The 18,977-nt window shown below is 40.3% G+C and overlaps 1 protein-coding gene across 1 annotated transcript in view; it reads left to right on the top strand.

The window, feature by feature from the left end:
* The window catches only part of PHLDB2 (pleckstrin homology like domain family B member 2), a 117,715-nt gene that overhangs the window by 47,852 nt on the left and 50,886 nt on the right, over positions 1 to 18,977 (top strand). The window contains exons 3-5 of the mRNA XM_056109422.1: positions 81 to 452; positions 4,781 to 4,924; positions 5,953 to 6,090. Coding sequence (XP_055965397.1) covers positions 81 to 452; positions 4,781 to 4,924; positions 5,953 to 6,090 — 654 coding nt within the window. The remainder of the gene's footprint in view (positions 1 to 80; positions 453 to 4,780; positions 4,925 to 5,952; positions 6,091 to 18,977) is intronic.

Genomic DNA, 18,977 nt, shown 5'->3' with positions numbered 1-18,977 from the left:
GTTGTGAGTCTTCAGTCTTTTAACTGGCAGTGGTCATCACTTCACAGACTCTAAGCTTGCCCTGGTGTTCTGTGTTCCAGGAGAGACAGCGTCTGGAGACCATCCTCAGTCTCTGTGCTGAATACACAAAGCCCGAGAGCCGCGTGTCCCCCGGCACCACTGTGGCAGATGTGCAGAAGATCAATAAGGAGCTGGAGAAGCTGCAGCTCTCTGACGAGGAGTCTGTGTTTGAAGACGCCCTGGTGAGCTCCGACCTCAGATACAGGTGCCACCGGAAAGGTTCTCTGCACGACGCAGACTTGTCAGCCTTTGGGAGCCTCTGCCAGAGCAATGCCAGCCTCCTGTCCTCCAGGAGCGTCAGGAATGATGAGCTGCTCAGAAGCCCCACGCCAGCCTCCTCTGCCTTTCTGAAAGCTTCCAGCGAGTCCACTTACCTGAGTATCTTACCAAAGGTAAAGTTAGCAGAGCATATAGACCAGGACTCGGCATCAAGGACTCTGTATCCATGGGCCGAGTGGTTCCCACACTTAACTGACCTGCTGCCTACTTTTCAGGCGGGGAGAAAAATTATTGCTTATTCTGGAAATCTACTTTCAGTAAAAAAAAAAAATACAAAATAACCCTTCAGGGGCTAGAGTGATAGCACAGCGGGTGGGGCGTTTGCCTTGCATGTGGCCAACCCAGGTTCGATCCTCAGCATCCCATATGGTCCTCTGAGCACTGCCAGGAGAATTCCTGAGTTCATGAGCTAGGAGTAACCCCTGTGCATCGCCAAGTGTGACCCAAAAAGCAAAAAAAAAACCCCAAAACCCCTCCAAACCCACAAAGTACCCCTTTACCCTTACCTCACTCAACCTAAAGCTACTACCTCCAAGAATATTTTAAGTGCCCCCTCTCCCCAACCCAGAAATAGTAGCGTTCATACCAGGAAACACTGACTAAGAGACTAGAGGTTTTTGTCTGGCTTGATTTCCCAAAGCAAGCACCAGAGAGAAAGAGCACGGCATTTGAGGTGCTTCCATGTAAGCGGCTGACGTGGGTTTAATCCTCAGCACCACATATGGTTTCCCCTGATCACTACCTACCAGGAGTGACCCCCCAACCACAGAGCCAGGAGGAAGTCCTGAACTACAGCCAGGCATGACTCAAAACCTAGAAAGAAAAAGAAGTTCCCCTTCTCTGTACCCCTCCCCGTTGAACCCTTTTGACCAAACACAGTTACAATGTGTGACTTGCCTCCTGTACTTTTCTGAGCATAGATGCCGTGTATTATATAGATTTAGGCATACACACACTTAGAATTCTGCACATTTTTCTTACTAAATGTCTTGATCACCTCTGAATGTTAGTCCACTCAACTCAGTCTTTTTCTTTAAAATGGCCATCTAGTACTCCAATTGTTTGGAGATGCTATTTATTTCCAATTTTTCACTTTAATTCAATGAATTGATCACTTTAAAATCTATATACAACAAATACTTCAGGATGTCAATGAAACAAACATCAGATGTTCCCTCCTGCTCTTCTAGGGAGGATTTGAAATTGTGGTAGTAAAACATGTAAGTTCTATTGAATCTAATTCGAATGCAAACTTAGAAATTTGGTAGAAAAAGGAAACATATCCTATAATCACAAATTTATTTACTTAAGCATTAATTAATGGAGTGAATAACGCTGACCTTTAAGTTCAAACTATGACTGTTGGCAATAATGTTCAAGGGGCCAACAGTTGCTTAAAACTGCATTGGTATTTTTCTAATTAGAGGAGATCATATACTGATTCTGTAAGGAAAAGACAGTATCACCATGCTAAATTCTCCAGCTATCTCTTATCAGAGTGTGGTCTCAGCATGGTGGTGGCTTGTTTGGAGGTCTTCGGCTGCCGGAGCCCTGGTCGGGGCGGGGAGGAAAACTCAACCCGCTCCCCTCCATGGGGCCCTGGCGAGGACAGCCAGGCGCGGGGGCAGGAGACTCTGCGCTGTTCTCTTCTATAAAACCCAGCTCATAAAGCGTGCCCCGCATTTGCGGCCGCGTAACATCTTATCATCTCATTCCTACTTTGGACAAACTGGCAGGCTACCGAATGTAACCTGCCCACACTGCAGAGTCTGGCAAACTCCCCGTGGCATACCCAATATGCCATATACCAGTAACAATGAAGGGTCTCATTCTCCTAACTCTGAAAGAGCCTTGAATATGGCACTTTTTAAAAAAATCTCAGGGCTAGGATGAAGAGACATTACTGGGCCTGCTCGAGGCAATCGACGAATAACAGGATGGTTGTGACATCTCTTATCAGGGAGAGGATTATGTGCTTGTTTTCATTTAGTTGGATTGCAGCCAGATCTTTTCACCTAGTGTTGCTAGGCAGATCTTTATCGCCTTAATGAGTTCTGCCATCTTAAGGATCAGGATTCTGAAATGTTTAGCCCCTTCTTTCCTATAATGGCCTAATGGCCATGCTTACCTTACAAATTTTCTTTGAGAGTAATTTTTCATAGAACATCTTTCTCTGTTGCCAGGAAATTGCACTGGGTAGAAACCAAGATCTGGGTTTGGTGGCCAGAGTGAATCAGAAGCTGTTGGTTTTCTGGCAAAGTAAATGGTCCATTTACTTTGGTCCATTTTGAGAATATGAGTGTGGTCATCAGTCACTTGACTTCCTTAGAAGTCCTTGGCTTCCTGGGGCTGGAGATATTTCAGCTATCAGCAGCTAAGGGGCCTGTCTTGCACACAGTGGACATGGGTTTGATCCTATTGAAGATCAGTTCTCATGTTCTTTTTTTCCACTGTCTTTGGTATTCATTATTCCACCATTATGTTTCTTTATATCCTAGAAAAAGAACCAGCTTCTTTGCATTATTAAGCCAGTAACTATAACATTTTACAATTGCAAAATGAAAACAGCAGCCCAGTGGAATCAATTACTGAAGTTTGTCATCACTCAGAATATATTTAAATTACTCATAGAAATCAGTAATATTTAGTGAATCCCACTGAGGTCACTTAATTTAACAATTCTGAAAATAAGAATTCAGATACCACGTCATGTTCTTATTCGTATTCTGTTTTCTTCATTCTACTTTTCTGCTCCTTAAGAAGATTAAGTGATTTAGAAATCAGAAGTAGCAATTGATTTAAACAAACACAAGCATTCCTTCCAAACTTTGACATATAGCTGGTTAATCATCATCTTAAATTCAGCACCTTATCAACTAATAAAACAACTACTGACCTTTTAATTCAGGCAGTGAATCTCTTTCTAATACAAAGGTGACCGCTTCAGGCCTGAGGAATGCATCTCTCAGGGAACAGCATTCCAAAGCCACTGGCCCTAATCCTAGCAGGAAAATCTCCAGAAGGTGAGTATCCTGTGAGGCCAACACTTCAGATCACGTTTCAACTTCCACCATGGTTTAAAAATACCTCTCTTACTGGTAGATGCAGAACATTAATTAAAAAAAATAAATAAACCAAACAATATGCAAAACTATAAACAAGAAAGTAGGAAGGTGAAAAACACTATTAGTGACAATTTTAAATATCTGAGTAACTCAAGATGTCTAAAAATGATCACAATAGGTATAAACTTAAAAAAACTATAGAGAATTTTGGAAATATTGTTTATAGCAATAAATGCTACCTAAGAAATGATGCTTTATTCTGACATTATTTATAAAATGCAGTATCTTGAAAAGGCATTCTAAAACTCTGAATGGAGATAATGGTACTGTGATTTTGATTATATTCAAATTTAAAATATAAAAAGTGGTAGAGTAGCTATTAAAGTAGCATTGGGGCTTGCCCCTTCCCTTTCTCATTGCTGTTGTGATGACTAGGGTGATACAATTGTTGTGGTACTCTGGTGGTGGTCACACAACTTGAAAACAACTTCAGTTTATGGTAATAGAGAAAACTGCAATTCAAGTGCATCAAGGAATTTTGTTTTTGTAGTGGATTCCACTAAGAGTGACATGTTTTAATAGGCCACTTACACAGGCAAGTACACCCACATATATGCCTTCTTTGAGGAAATGATATCCACATAAAGAAAGGGGAGAGAGTAGAGATGAAACACCAGATCTATCCTTTGATTTGCTGATTTCCACCAGGCTCACACTTGATATATAGTGCCTTGCTCCAGAATGGAACTTATTGGCCAAATTTCATAGCTGTATGTCTGAAAAGAGGCACTCTGCCAGTGAGCTACAGCCCAAGCTCTTTATTTGTGTTTTGACATTTTTATTTCTTTCCAAGGAAGTCAATTTTTGTATGAAACTGTCTTATAAATGATAGCCAGTATCCCACTTCATGATAGAAAAGACCAGTTGTCCAGTTAATGTCTGAACATATAGAAAGAAAGTTCTTGAGGACAAAGACAGTAAATAGCATACTAACAGAAAAAGAAAAAAACATGTATTCACTTAATTATAAGCATGGAGTGCTTTTGGTTTGGTTCTGTTTTTATTAAGATGTCTTAGAAGGTTGCCAAAGTAACAGAGCTTGTATTGTGCTGGTAACTTTGGGGAACATTTTGGTGAGACAGGGCAAAGTGTTTTTTGTCCTTGCCTTTCTACCTTGTGATAGTTAGGAAACAAATAGACACTACTGCCCATTTATAGATTTTTTTTTTTTTTGCAATAAAGCCCAAGAGTATGTCTACAGACACTGGCATGGCCCAAAAAAGCCAAAATTAAAAATAAAAAAGAATTGTATAAATAAATTTAGGAAATCCTGGAATGGATGTGTGAGTGGTCTCTTTCTGTGTGATTATCTGCAGACCCCTGAGGATATAAGTGAGGAACAAAGGATTCAGGAGTTGGCCACCATGGAAACAACCCGGATTGCAATTCTGAACAACCTGGAGGAACTTAAACAAAAAATCAAAGACATAAATGACCAGATGGATGAATCTTCCAGAGAGGTACAAATTCCGAGCTTTCCCCCACTTACCCTCACTCTTGGTAGTTTAGCTGAAAAATGTTGCTTCTTGTTAAGGTACAGTCCTTGGAGGGTGATTACATAGAAACCATTATGAACAATCATTTGTTCAATAGACACTATGTGGAGGGTGAAAATGCCACTTTTTGGGTAACATTTCTTTTTTCCTTCTGTACTTTTTAAGAAATCGGATATGATACATGTATGAATTTATGTTTAAGGTACTTTATTTACCATGATGTTATCTAGCTAGTATGTGCTTTCTCACTTGCTACAACATATGTCAGTTAAGGTGTTATGAGTTAAGTGAGTTCAAGTTCAATAAACATTTATGATTATGTTAATTATCACTTAGGTATCATGCTGGTATTTCCGGAGGGAGGTGGGATTTACATCTGAATCAAACATAGGAGCAGAGGTTTGCTGGCCAGTAAGGAGTCAGATGCATATTCTGTAACTATTACTGAAAAAAAGAATTTTTTAAAATATTGCCTTCAGAGAGTGTAAAAGAGCAAGTGTTCTGCTAAAGAGGGAGAACTTTGCACATTTATACTCAGATGATTGAAAGAAACCCATAAGCGGAAGGGGACTATTCACCTGTCATCTTCCACACAGACCCCACAACGCTCTCCTGCCAGCCTTGCTAGGAATGCAGTGCTTGGATGTTGGGCTGAGTGTAATTTTCACTTTCTGTGCTCTGCAGTCAAAGAAGCAGACATGGCTTTCTTGGTTCATGCTTGAGCTTGATTCCAAACTGATAGGCAAAATATCAGAAAGAAGGTTTTGATAGAAAAAAAAATTACATAATAAGGTAATAAATTTTCTTAACAATTATATTCTGGAGATTTTAACTTTCTTTTAGAAGAACTTTCTTGTAGTCTCCTTGGAATATTCCTTAGGCCCCACAGTCCAGTTGGCTTTTGACATTTGTAGCTATTACAGATGCACATGTAAAAGTAGAGAGTTTCCTCAACTAGTGAGACATCTGTGGGCTTTGTTTTGCGTCCTCAGTTGGACATGGAGTGTGCTCTGTTGGATGGAGAACAGAAATCTGAAACAACTGAACTCATGAAAGAGAAGGAGATTTTAGATCATCTAAACAGGAAAATAACAGAACTGGAGAAGAACATTGTTGGTGAAAAGACCAAGGTAAGACAAACTTTTGTTTGGATATGATTTTTATGGAGAAAATGATATTTCATTTGATGGAATTTTAACACTGCCTGAATTACAGTGCTTTTTTACAAATTTGTGTGTAGATACTCTCTCTGCAGAAAAGTCTTGAGTTGAGTTTTATATTGTCATAAATTAAGAACTGACAGGTATTCAGCAGCTAATGCTGAGAGAATAGTCTGTGAACTTTTCAAGCTGATAATCGTAGCAGTTGATCCTACTTGAAATGAGTAAATTGCTTTTATCCATCAGTCTTTCATCTCTTTTGATGTCAATATGTTTTTAAAGACTTATTTTAACTTACTGAATTTCTATACCACTGGTGCCTGTGGGGATGACTCAAGTATATTCAGATACAGATGCCTCATTTCCTTTTATTTTTCTGTTTATGAAAAAGATAACTTGGAACCATTCATCTGAGCTCACTTGCCTTGCCATTGTCTTTAATGCAAATGCAGTGCCATTCGAAAAATACACTGAAGTTTTCAGAGCTTCACACATTGTCAAACACATTTGGCACATCTTGGAAAAGGTTTTGCTTTTAGACTTCAAGCCACAACTCAAATATTAGCTGATATCTATAAGGGAACATATGAAAAATTTCTTGCAGTTTGTAGAATTCAGAGTGGTAGTTGGGTTGTTTATTTTCTCTGAGAATTATTATACTTATTCTCCTCTTGGTTTTGAGTTATTAATAACTATAACTAACCCTATGGAGAAAAAATAAAAATTTTAGTTTAAAAAAGAAAAAGCAGATAAACTTTAATACACTCTTCCTTGCTCACCATGTTCTCCACTAAACTGAGAAAAAGATTTTAGTTTGAGTAAGCTGAAGTGGTAATATGTGGAAAGAATTTCTGCTAGATATAACTTCCTTTTTAGACTCTTTGTTAAGACCCATGAATAAGGGCATTTGATCTTCATGCCAGAGAATGAGTTTAAAATGTTATTGTCAGAAATTAAAGACAGATTAAAAGCTACACATTAATCCTTTTCCAGACTTTGAAATAGCAAAGCATATTTATTACATTATACTATGTACTATATACTGTGCACTGTAATAAATATATTCATTACTATATTATTTTATAAGGAAGGTTCTATCTGCCTCAAAAACTTCCATTTGGGTGGTCAGTTAATTTTCCCTTAACAGCTCAAAACCATGTCAAAGAGCTGATTGTTTAGTTCTGCAGTACAGTAGGAGTTTTTTTTTTTTTTTGAAGATTTTGCACGGACAGAGTAAGAAACTCTGGAGATCGAGACATCAGTTCACTTTGTTTTGCAACTTATTATTTGCTATTTATGTCATACTGAAAAAACTTGTAGAATAGAGGAATAAGATGTCATTTTCTCTGAAAACCTTTCTGCCTCTCTAGTCTGTGTAGATTTTTATTTTAGTGTGGCTCTTCTCTGGCATAACTATAATATATATATTCAATTTGCTTATCTACCGGATAAACAAATTTATGAAAAAACACTGGCTTCTTCATAAAAGTCACATAGGGTCATCGTACAATTATCAGTGTGCCTGCCTAGTGAAATTTGTTACAGCCTCCATACCTAAAGCAGAGATGGAACAAAAGGATAAAGGACGCAAATGAGCATGGGGACCATTTCTGTTCTTTCTGTTCCTGTTTTGGTGTCTTGACAAGCACCGCATAAGAGAGGATGTTGGGGGCTTAAAGTATAGACCAACTCTTGCAGCTGTTGGGGAGATTAGTTGGTCCTGGATGGGGGGATTATCATTGTCTTTCATCACATGATGTGAAAAATGACAGAAATTGGCTTTGGGTGAGGGATGAAGGAAAGGGGAGCAGACAGGGCTGGATGATATTACTGGACTCCTGACAACCGGACTCCAAGAGAGATTGGCTACTGATTAACAGCATCACCGTATTTCTCAAATAAACTTATCCCATCATTTTAAACATGAATATTTCATACCTTCACTTTGTTCTAACTGCTGGTCCCCTTTTCCTCTCCTGGTCTCTGAAATGATCTTACCACCTGCATTACTGAGATATTAGAAGTATTTTACCTTTTCACAACTCAGGAAGGTTTATTTCCCTCAAAGATAAATTCCTTTGTCTTCTCTGAGTTCTAGTTCATTCTACCATCTCAAGGTCTTCAGTCTTTCTGTAGCCCACTCTACTCTCCCCAACTTCGCTTCTTTGCTGACCGTTTTTGTCAACATTATTGTTTCTAAAATGCATTGTTATGTAAAAATAAATTTATATTTAGCTTTCATCTATTTTTTTCTTTTTGGGTCACACCTGGCAATGCACAGGGGTTACTCATGGCTCTGCACTCAGGAATTACTCCTGGCGGTGCTCAGGGGCCCATATGGGATGCTGGGAATCGAACCCCGGTTGGCCGCGTGCAAGGCAAACACCCTACCCGCTGTGCTATCACTCCAGCCCTAGCTTTCATCTTATCCCACTTACATTTCTCTTTTTGAAAAACACCTGACTGTGCTCAGGCCTTACTGCTGACTCTGCACTCAGAAATCAGTCCTGGCGGACTCTGGGAACCATATGGGATGCCAGGGATTAAACCCAGGTTAACTGTGTGCAAGTTACATACTATCTCTTGAGCCCCTCACTTACTTTCATGATGAAAAATTTGTTAGGTTTTTTTTTTTTGCACACTATCTATCCTCTTTCTTGGTTACCAGTTAGCTCTTTTTCTCATTACAATTTGCCCCGGGTCTCACCGCTCCAGCAGATTTGCTCCTTTGGGTGCTGCTCAGCCCACCAGAAGCTTTCAGTCATCTTGTGATGAGACTTTTTGAACAGCATTCAAGACAGGTTCTCTCTCACGATTCTACCCAACCAATCACCACTGCATGTACCTACAAGGCTCCCAAGCACCACCAGATGCGGCCCTTGTTGGACCCCAGCGCTTCCAAGCCCAGTAGTGGTTCCAAGTATCACCACATTGTCTTGACAAGTCCTAGCATGGAACCATCTGGCCTGGTTGATAGAGAATCTCTCAAAGTGGCCCTCAGACCCTTTGAGCACCACTTTGGAGATTTGGAGAAAAAAAAATTAAGCAAAAGTTCTTGATATAGCCATTAAAAGTATGACTAACAGTACTGTAAATCCTAATTTGTTAATGAAAATGGTTTTTAAAAAAGAAGACATTTTCCAAGGTATTTTCAAGCTAGCACTTGAGAAAAATACATTTGCCCTTAATTGAGAAGGATCAAATTATATGAAGAGTTGGGGTATGTGAGAGAAGGCTTACATTTGTTTTTATTTTTACTGGGAAGTAATATGAGTTAGTCTGGCATTGTTAAATATCAAAATATGTCTAGTAAGGAGCTAATATATAACTCAAGAGCTCAGGAAAGATTATATATATATATATATATATATATATATATATATATATGGTTTCAAAGCCAGGAAATTGAAATACTCAACCATGAGTTTGAAACACTCCAAGCAGAGGTCAAGGGAAGGAAGAGAATTAATAGAAATCACAAAAGCTAGAGAGCTGGGAGAATTAAATGAGTCAAGAATTCTGATAGCTTAGGGCAGGAAATGATTTCAGATGCTTCTGTCATCTTTCCCGCTCTGTTATATTCGGGATCCAGCTGCTTAGAAGAAATTCAGGTCTGAAAGAAAGAGTTATTTATAATAATGTGCCCAAGTGGCATAAAGATTCTGATATTAGTGTTTGAAAATATCCCTATCATGTTTGTGACATTAAAGTGGATGGATTGAGGATTGGACAGTTGAGACAAAAACTCTTGTCTTGTACTTAAAGACAAAACCTCAGTTCTATGACACTTTTGCCCAAAGTTACTACAACTTTGAAAGCCTTCCTAGGAAACTTATCAGGGGCTCGGATTTGGTGGTTGTTGCCGCTCTAAAGGTTGCCACGGACCTCACTTTGGCAGTACTCTATGATGTAGATATTGCTCAGGCAACTTCTTTTCCTGATCAGAACAAGAACGAGAAGATGAAGCTAGGGCCCAGTGTCCAGTGTCAGAAGTCTAGATTTAGAGGCAACTATCTTGTGATATCAGTGGCAGCCTGCGTATTGCTCTATTATATAGCTAAACAGATATGTGCTTCATCTTTGACACCTACTTGAGGGGTGGGAGTTTGGGACCACACCTGATGGTGCTTGAGGCTTATAGCTAGTGGCTCTGCTCAGGAATTTCTCCTGATGTTAGGGTGACCAAACCTATTTGGTACCAGGGATTAAGTTACAGTCAGCTGCTTGCAAGGCATATGACTTCACCCCTTTGTGGCCTTTCTGTCCCACCTCATTGGGATACTTCGTCAGTGTGTTTCAAAGTGAATCTGGTAGTTAAAAAACAAACACCTCACTTTGGGGGTTGCAAATGTAGCTGTTTTGGAATGCAGTTGTTTCCTTTGGTTCCAAATGTAAAACTGCATTTCCCAATATTCAGTGTAAAATATCACAATATTCAACGGTAAAATCTTATTTGTTACTGTCAGTCTCAATATTTTTTGTTTAGAATCAGAATCCAATTGAATTTCAGATATCTAAAGAGAAGGAAAAGAGAGGGTAAGGAAGTGATTTAGTGGAGTGAGACTACTGTATCGTACATCTGTGCGAAGAGAGCACAGAAAGCCGAGAAAGACATCACAGATTCAATGAAGTTACAAGATTTTCTTGATAAGAGTGGATGGCAAAATTGTAATTGGGAAGGGAAAAAAATGAAAGGATCAAAGAAACAACAATGGCAGGGGTGCGGCTGAGTACTGACGTCATGACTAGGATGTATGATGCTTTGGCTCAATCTCCAGCACAGAAAAAGAAAAAAGAAAAAAAATAACTTAGTAAGTAAGCTGAATTCTTTGTACATATTTTCCTCTGAAAGAAAATTAAACAGTAGTGGCCGAAGCGATAGCACAGCAGGTAGGGCGTTTGCCTTGCACGTGGCTGACCCGGGTTCAATCCCCAGCATCCCATATGGTCCCCCAAGCACCGCTGGGAGTAATTCCTGAGTGCAAAGCCAGGAGTAACCCCTGAGCATTGCTGGGTGTGGCCTCCCTCCAAAGAAAAGAAAATAAATTAAAAAAAAAAAGAAAATTAAACAGTAACTGCATAAGGGATAATAGAAACTATAGTATTGCTATGATAAATAAAATGATTTAGCATTTTGGGGGGAGTATATATTACTATGAAAATTAAGACAAGGGTCAGCAAGATCCTGCAGGAAGTGATGCAGTTTTCTTGCATGAGACTGTGGCAGTACCACCCTGGTTAGGGTCTTAGGTACTATGTGTGCCACCACCATGGCCACTCCTCCTGAGCACAGAGCCAGGGATAACCCTTGAGTACCACTGGGTGTGGCTCAGTCCTTCCACTCAAAGAAAGGGAAGGGGAAAAGAGAGAATTTCTAGGAGACTATCTCTCACTCTAAGGAGAACAGGATGGGATCCAGGGCTTAAGTAGATGGGTTGGCCTTGAGCAATAAAACATGAAGTTAGTCCATCGTTAACAGCAAAAAAAAAATAAAATAAAAAGGCAAAATGCATGTGTTCAGACACAGAAATTCTTTTTTTTAATTGTTAAGTTTTTTAATAAAACAGTTTTCACTCAGGAAGCCCCAGAGGACACATCATAGGGCAATTCTTACCCATTTTCCATAATTACCATACCATGTTTGATGGAGTTCAGACAGTAAGCAACAAATCATAGAGAGAAATATACATATGCCTCTCGGAGAGCCCGGCAAGCTACCAAGAATATCCTGCATGCATGGGCAGAGCCTGGCAAGCGCCCCGTGGCATATTCAATATGCCAAAACCAGTAACTATAACAGGTCTCATTCCCCTGACCCCGAAACAGCCTCCAATCATTGAGAAGGAGTAAGGGGAGGCTGCTAAAATCTCAGGGCTGGGACAAATAGAGACGTTACTGGCACCTGCTCGAGTAAATCGATAACTATGGGATGACAGTGATACAGAGAAATTTTTTATAAAGTTGTTCGTGGTGATTTGTTACAGACATTGAATATTCCAACACCAATCCCACCACCATTTCACCTTCCCACCACCATTATTTCCAATTTTCCCAACCATCACCCAAGTTTTCCCCCAAGACAAGCCCTAAATAATTTATTTTATATCACTTGTTATGAATAATTCACTAAAAATGATCAAAAAGGGTTTCTTTAGAAGGAAGTGTGTGAAGATTTTTGTATCTCACCCTTGAGCCATTAAGCCCTTGTATAAGAGATTACTAACATGAAATTTCAGGTTAAGCCTTGTGTGTTAGTTAATGTTTCCTTAATTGAGATTGGTCACCTTCTACTTTATATCCCCAGACAAAAAAATTATTTTATTTATTTATTTAGTTAGTTAGTTGAATCACCATGAGATAGAGTTACAAAGCTTTCATGTTTGAGTCTCAGCCACACAATGATCGAACACCCATCCCTACCCCAGTGCACATTTTCTACCACCAATGTCCCCAGTATCTCCCTCACCCCCATCCTAGTCCTCACCCTGCCTCTATGGCAGATAATTTTCCCCAGTGCTCTCTCTCTACTTTGGGGCTTTATGTTTTGCTCAGATTTTTCCACCACCATTCAAGCCTACCTGCCAGGGGCAGATGCTAGATAATTTGTTTTTTTATTGCTCATTTTAAATATAATGAGAGTTTGCATGGCTGCTTTTGAGGCCACATGCTTCCTGAATTCTAGATTGTAAATGGTTGGGTTCCAGAGAACGTCTCTGGATGGTACTAATCCATGTGGGGATTCAATTGGGAGTCTCTGGACCAAGGCTGTTCAAGTGCTAAGATGGCGACGGAGGCAGATTGTGGGTGTGACAGGTAGGCCACTGAGCTGGTGATGATCCGGAGGGGGACAGCCCCACTCCTCTGCCACTATGTGGCCTGGAGATTTAATCCTGGAACCTGTATACCTGGGCCTTGCTTATGAAAGCTCTTGGTTGCTGGCATTCCATCTGGAGTAGGTAGGGAGAGTACATTTCCATCTGGGGTGTCCCAGTGAAATTGGCTCAGTATGGGTCCCAGAGAGATCACTGGCACTGTGGTACACAAAAATTCTTAAGTCCTGAGAATCTTGGTGGAGGTTCTCTTCTGATGTTTTCAGTGAAATAAGTAGCAAAGTTCATACGACTATTGTGCCTTTGAAAAGAGAAAGGAACTGAGGGACAAATGGATTAAATAGGGTGTGACTTTATGTCACCTTTCACCGATCTAAGCTAAGAGAATGATGATAGTTTGAAAGGGGTACGATCGGCATTTGCTTCAGCCACGTTCAGCTAAATAAAAGCACAAACAGTTTTTGAAGAACCAAATTGAACAACAACAACAAAATGACAGTAATAGGGGCCAGGGACTTAGAGTGCTTTCAAAGGAATTGTCTCTTTATGGAACCACAGGAGGAAAGAAACGAGACTCTTTACACTGCTACTATCAGTGGAGTACTAGACTGGTATGTTGGCTTCCTAAAAACGAAGAGGCTGGGAAAAATGGTAGTTTTCAACGAGGGGGTGTCTCTATATGACGTTAGCTGTTGGCCAGGTTGAGTCTGGGAATGTGAAGGTGGAAATGCTGGAATCCCGCAAGCTCATTGCATGAGACATACTTATTAGGGGCTGCTGGGTTGGTGACAGTAAGTAGAAACAATAATAAGGAAATAGAGGACACAGTTTTCAAACTGTGTTTCTATAGACCCAGGGGTAGGTAATAAGAAGGGGGGCGAGGGATCGTTCCTTAGGCTCCTGCCCCTGCAGCTTGAACACGTGGAGCCTTAGAAACTGAGCTTAAGGGGGTTGGGCCCCACACCTCACCATCCTGGATATTGATGCCTGCTGGCAACTCTCTCCCCATCACAAGCCCAGGCCAGTGTGCCTGCAGTGATTTGTTTCATGGGTGAGTTCAGATTCCAGACAGAACTCCTGAGCTACCTTACCCTTTGTCGGTTGCCTGATCAGACCCTAGATGGCCAGCCATGCACCCTGGAGGGGAACAGGACTGTGCCAGCCCTGTGCATGTGGGGTGGGGGGTGGGGTCTGTCCTGGAGACACTCCACACAGAGTAGTTACAGTGTCATTTGAAGACAGCAAACCAGATCCTAGTCCGGACGGTTTTCCATGGGAGCTGGTGGTATGTGTTAGTTTTTCAGAGAAACCCTATGAAAAATTTTCAAATCATATTTTTCCTATTTTCATTCGATCCTTTTCAGAATCTCATCTTAATATTGATACATGTTTGGGTCTTGTTAGATTTTTATTTCTCTCTCTAGCCTGTGAAATAGAAGAAGCTAGTATTACTCGGTTATACAGTAGATAGGTGGTGTCCAGGATGCTTTGTGGCTATTGTCCTTGTAGCAGCGGTACAGACGGGGGCCTTCAGAGAAGCACTCGACCAAACACTTGCCCGAGAGCTCTCCGGGCTCATGTTTCGGGACAGCTGGGCTCATCTGCCCAAGTGCACATGCCAGCAAGCTTGTGGTCACACTGCTAGTTGAGCCCTCGAGTAAGACAGAAGGAGGAAGTGGTCTTTCCTCTTTAGATCTTATTTCCTTTTCCACTCACCTGTTGCCGCTGCTGTTTAGTTACAACCTGTGGAATGAGAAAATCAAAACTTGAGACGACATCCCTGTTGGGCAAGCTGATTCAGAGGTCGATGGCACATCCTGTAAACCTGGCCTAGTGTTTTGAGGGCAAGGCCGGGGGTGTGGGAAGCAAGTTTAATAACACCCCAGAATTCAGATTTTGGTGTGAAATTTGAACACTACTTCCTTATCTCTCAACGCCATAAGGTTTTTCAGCTCACTTGGAAACTCTGTTTTACATTTTGAGTATAAGTTAATAAAGAATATAGGTAACCACTATTTATTTTATTTCATAAAAACAGAAAATATGGGCTTATTTATAGATACAACTAAAATATAGATGGTATATTAAAATTTATTGAACATTTTTTAACAGTTTTCTTGACAGAACCTCTCACTGGCCTCAACTGGGGAGGCTAAGAACCATGAGCTTGATCTGTGTGGCCCTGAGTTAAGTCCTTGGCCCACTGTATAGTCAGATATCACAGATGTTTCTATGAACATGGATAAACCTGGGGCAAATATGAGTGTCCACTTGAAACAAATGAGTCCACAGAGGTTTATTTGATGAAGCAGTAAGCAAAGAGGCTGTCCTGTTTTCTTAGGATGCATGCAATGAGAGGACTGTTAACCTCTGTTCTAGCATCTATTTCAATTAACGGGTTTTGTGGCTGAGCCTGGGGAAACCACAAGAACCACCAAGCACATTTGGGGCCAAGGCCTGGTTATAAAATTGGCTTCTCAGTCCCCTTGCTCCAAGTTAAAACTGCTGAGAAGACATGGGCATTTGCAGATGTTTCTGTATGGTGTGTTTTTTTTCTGTCCGTGTGAATTTCTGATAGCATTAAGTCTTTAAAACTAAAAATAGTTTCCTAATTTCCTCTATTCTACTCATCATCTCTGCTCCATAGCATCGAAAATCCATAAGCCAGTTACACTGAAATTAAACAAATCGCTCAGGAAAGACCTCTTCCTCTTTCAAAGACTTCCATAGTCCTCCCATTCACCAGACGGTAATCACAAAGCTCAGACCCTCCTTTCCACTAGGGATCTGTCCTTCTGTATTGGATCCTGATGCTAGCCCCTGGCACTCTTATAGATAAACAGACTTCATAGTGAATCTAAAGTTTCAGTGATCTGTAATATGTGACATAGACCAGAGTGAAATCTTAAAATAGTTGATGGGATTTTCTACATGAAGTAGGGATCTTAAATGGTTTAAAATGTTTTCCCTCTTATTATCTTACCAAAGTACCTGTTACTTCCTCCCATCCTTCCTCCAGAGTCAGGGCAGAAAGCCTGACCCAGAATTCCTATACAAAGTGTTAATACCTTACGAGTGCAAAGCATTTGCCAAGTCACAGTCAGTGTTCAAAAGGGAGCCAGCCCCTCCCCTGCCTCTTTCTTACATTTCAAAGTTAGCTCCCTGGTTAGAGGAAGTGGAATTGTATCGCAGGACTTGGGGATTAAATGAACAGGATTCCAAATTAGGGTTATTTTGGGGGGATGGTTGTTTGATTCTATAAATCTTGTACATTCTTGCACGTGGCTAAACTGGGTTAAATCCCAGGTTCCTCATATGGTCCACAGAGCACTGCCAGGAGTGATCCCTGAGCACAGAGGCAGGAGTAAGCCTTGAGCACAGGAGAATGTAGCCCCCAAATCAAACAAACAAAAACATTGAAAATCAAATTTAGCTGGGAATCCTCCGTCCCTTAACTGGAGTTATACAAGCTATCAAAACAAACAACATTTCAAATTATCTGCTCACCAAATGTTGCACTTAGATATAGTAAAATAATGTTTTCATTAATATTAGACTGTGTTCTCTGTAGCATTGGATTTAAAATCGAGTCAACAAGTTCAAGTGTAGTTCCCTCCTGTAACAATATGACTTAAAAGAAAATAACTTGGGGCTGAAGAGATAGCACAGTGGATAGGGCATTTGCCTTGCACACAGCCAACCCAGGTTAGATCCCCAGCATTCCATATGGTTCCCCAAGCACCACCAGGAGTAATTCCTGAGTACAGAATGAGGAGTAACCCCTGAGCATCACTAGGTGTGGCCCCCAAAAAAGCAAAAAAAAAAGATGGAGAAGATAACTTATATTGCTATTTTTAAACCACAGCTGTAACAAAAGAAACACATGGCTGTAGAATAATTTTTTTATTATAAGATCAATCAAGATGATTGGTCAGATGATTGGTCATGTGTGTGTACATAACAGAATTACTTAGGATGAACTTAGAACCCACTCCTTCAGTTGCATGATTAAAAGACTAATTTTGAGGGGCTGGAATGGTAGCATAGCGGGGAGGGCGTTTGCCTTGCACGCGGCCAACCCAGGTTTGATTCCCAGCATCCCATATGATCCCCTGTGCACTGCCAAGAGTAATTCCTGAGTACAGAGCCAGGAGTAACTCCTGAGCACTGCTGGGTGTGACCCAAAAAGGAAAAAAAAAAAGACTAATTTTGCTCCTGTATTTAAAATGCTGTATTCCTCTCTAATTAGTATGTTGTATATTAGAACCTCTCGCAGTTTACTTTTCATTTGATTTCTCTCAGGTATTTAATCTGAATATGAAAATTTTACAGGTTGTTATTTGTAAGAGCATCCTTTTATGCTGTAAAGAAAATGTATAAAGTACAAGAGAAAACCAAATGGTTTCAAAGTAACTTTTAGAAGGTACCGGTGTTAATAGTATGTACTCATTTGAAAAATGTCTGAAAGTTAATTACCTTTGCCTCTCACATTCACCTGGGTAGTTAAATGAACAAATCTCAACCAGGACACATAATTAGGTGTTTGGTTTTTTTTTTTTTTTGGAGGGAGGGTCACACGTAGTGGTACTCAGGGCTTACTCCCCACTCTGTGTTCAGGGGTTGCTTCTGGCATTGTTTTGAAGACCCTGCAGTGCTGGGAATTGAACCCAGGCTTTCGACAGGTGAGGCATGCATTCCTCCCACTAAGCTGTCTCTTGGACTCTAGAGAAACTTTTAAAAAGCTCCTTGCCTACCTGTTGCCTAGGAGTTTTGAATAAGTGAGAGCTTTGAAAATAGAGTATTTGAAAGCCCACCAAATTGTTATAACATACTATCAGGGTTAGAACCACAGAGCTAGACAGACCACATCTGTAGGGGACAGTGATCAGGCGCCCTTGTTTCCAGTCAGTGGGTACTGATCATAAATAAATGTTTCTTGAATAAGTTAAAAAATAAAGTCTCACCATGGAAGCTAATATAAGCCCAGTTTTATACTCTGATTTTCATTTTTATTTGCCTGTGAATAATTTACCTTTGACTTTTAGAAATGTCAGTCTTAAATCTACAAAACCAGCAGACAGAATGAATTTGACATCCAAATGGATTTTGCCAGGATATTAAGAGGAAAAGAGTGGGTGTAAGGTTAGCACAATACAAAGCTAATCATCTCTCTTGAGAACTCACATACCGTTCTTGGTTTTGTAAATGCTTCCTTGGTCTTCCAGTGTTTTCTAATTCCTTGCGATCTTAGTTTTCAGCATAGTTTTTTTTTTAATCAGATTTGTTTAAGATGCGTTTTATTCTATTTATAGATTAGTGAATTTTTTAGTTATTTTTTTAGTCAATTTTTTCCCTAGTTGCGATTTGGAAATATTGAGATATCTCTTGTAATTGAATGGGTTTACCAATTTCTCTTCCTGGGGAAGAGAATAAATCCTTTTCGCATGTTAAAAGCAAGAATTCTTGAATCCTGGAACCCCATGTATTTATCCATCTGATTTTTTGTTGTTGTAGAAAGTGATACTTCAGCTCTAAGTAACACTTGCCTAAAGCCATTTTTACTTTGAAAGCTTCCTGGGCAACAAAAGGAAGAGAGGCGTATTAATTTCATTCTGGCTCACAGTTGATCTGCTACTGGCTCTTGCAGGAATGCTGTCATTTCTGTAGTCCTCTGTGACTGACGATTGTCCCTCTTGTCCCTAGTTCATCTTTCATCCTTCCCCCTTTACTTCCTTTGCCCTAGCTTTGGCCCCCTGAGCTTTTGCTTTGAGTCTCACACACCACAGAGAAACGGCAGAGGGTTCTGATGGTGCCTGCTTGCATCCTTCTTCTTACTGCCCCGCTGTATGGCATTGCGAAACATTTTCAACACCCGAGAAGCAAGGCACTATGTAAAGATAAGGTACTTTCAACTGGTTGTTTTCTCTCTCTGTGTGTAGCATTCATAATTTTAAGAATATAAAGATCCATCCGAAGAACTTTTCCATTCTTTCTTTTTGAGACTCAAGTTTTAGGCCAGGGCCTTTT

The sequence above is a fragment of the Sorex fumeus genome, unplaced genomic scaffold (genome assembly GCF_029834395.1).
Source record: "Sorex fumeus unplaced genomic scaffold, SorFum_2.1 ptg000265l, whole genome shotgun sequence".
Taxonomy (NCBI): domain Eukaryota; kingdom Metazoa; phylum Chordata; class Mammalia; order Eulipotyphla; family Soricidae; genus Sorex; species Sorex fumeus.
The sequence above is the reverse complement of the archived record's forward strand: the minus strand, read 5'-3'. Positions and strand labels throughout refer to the sequence as shown.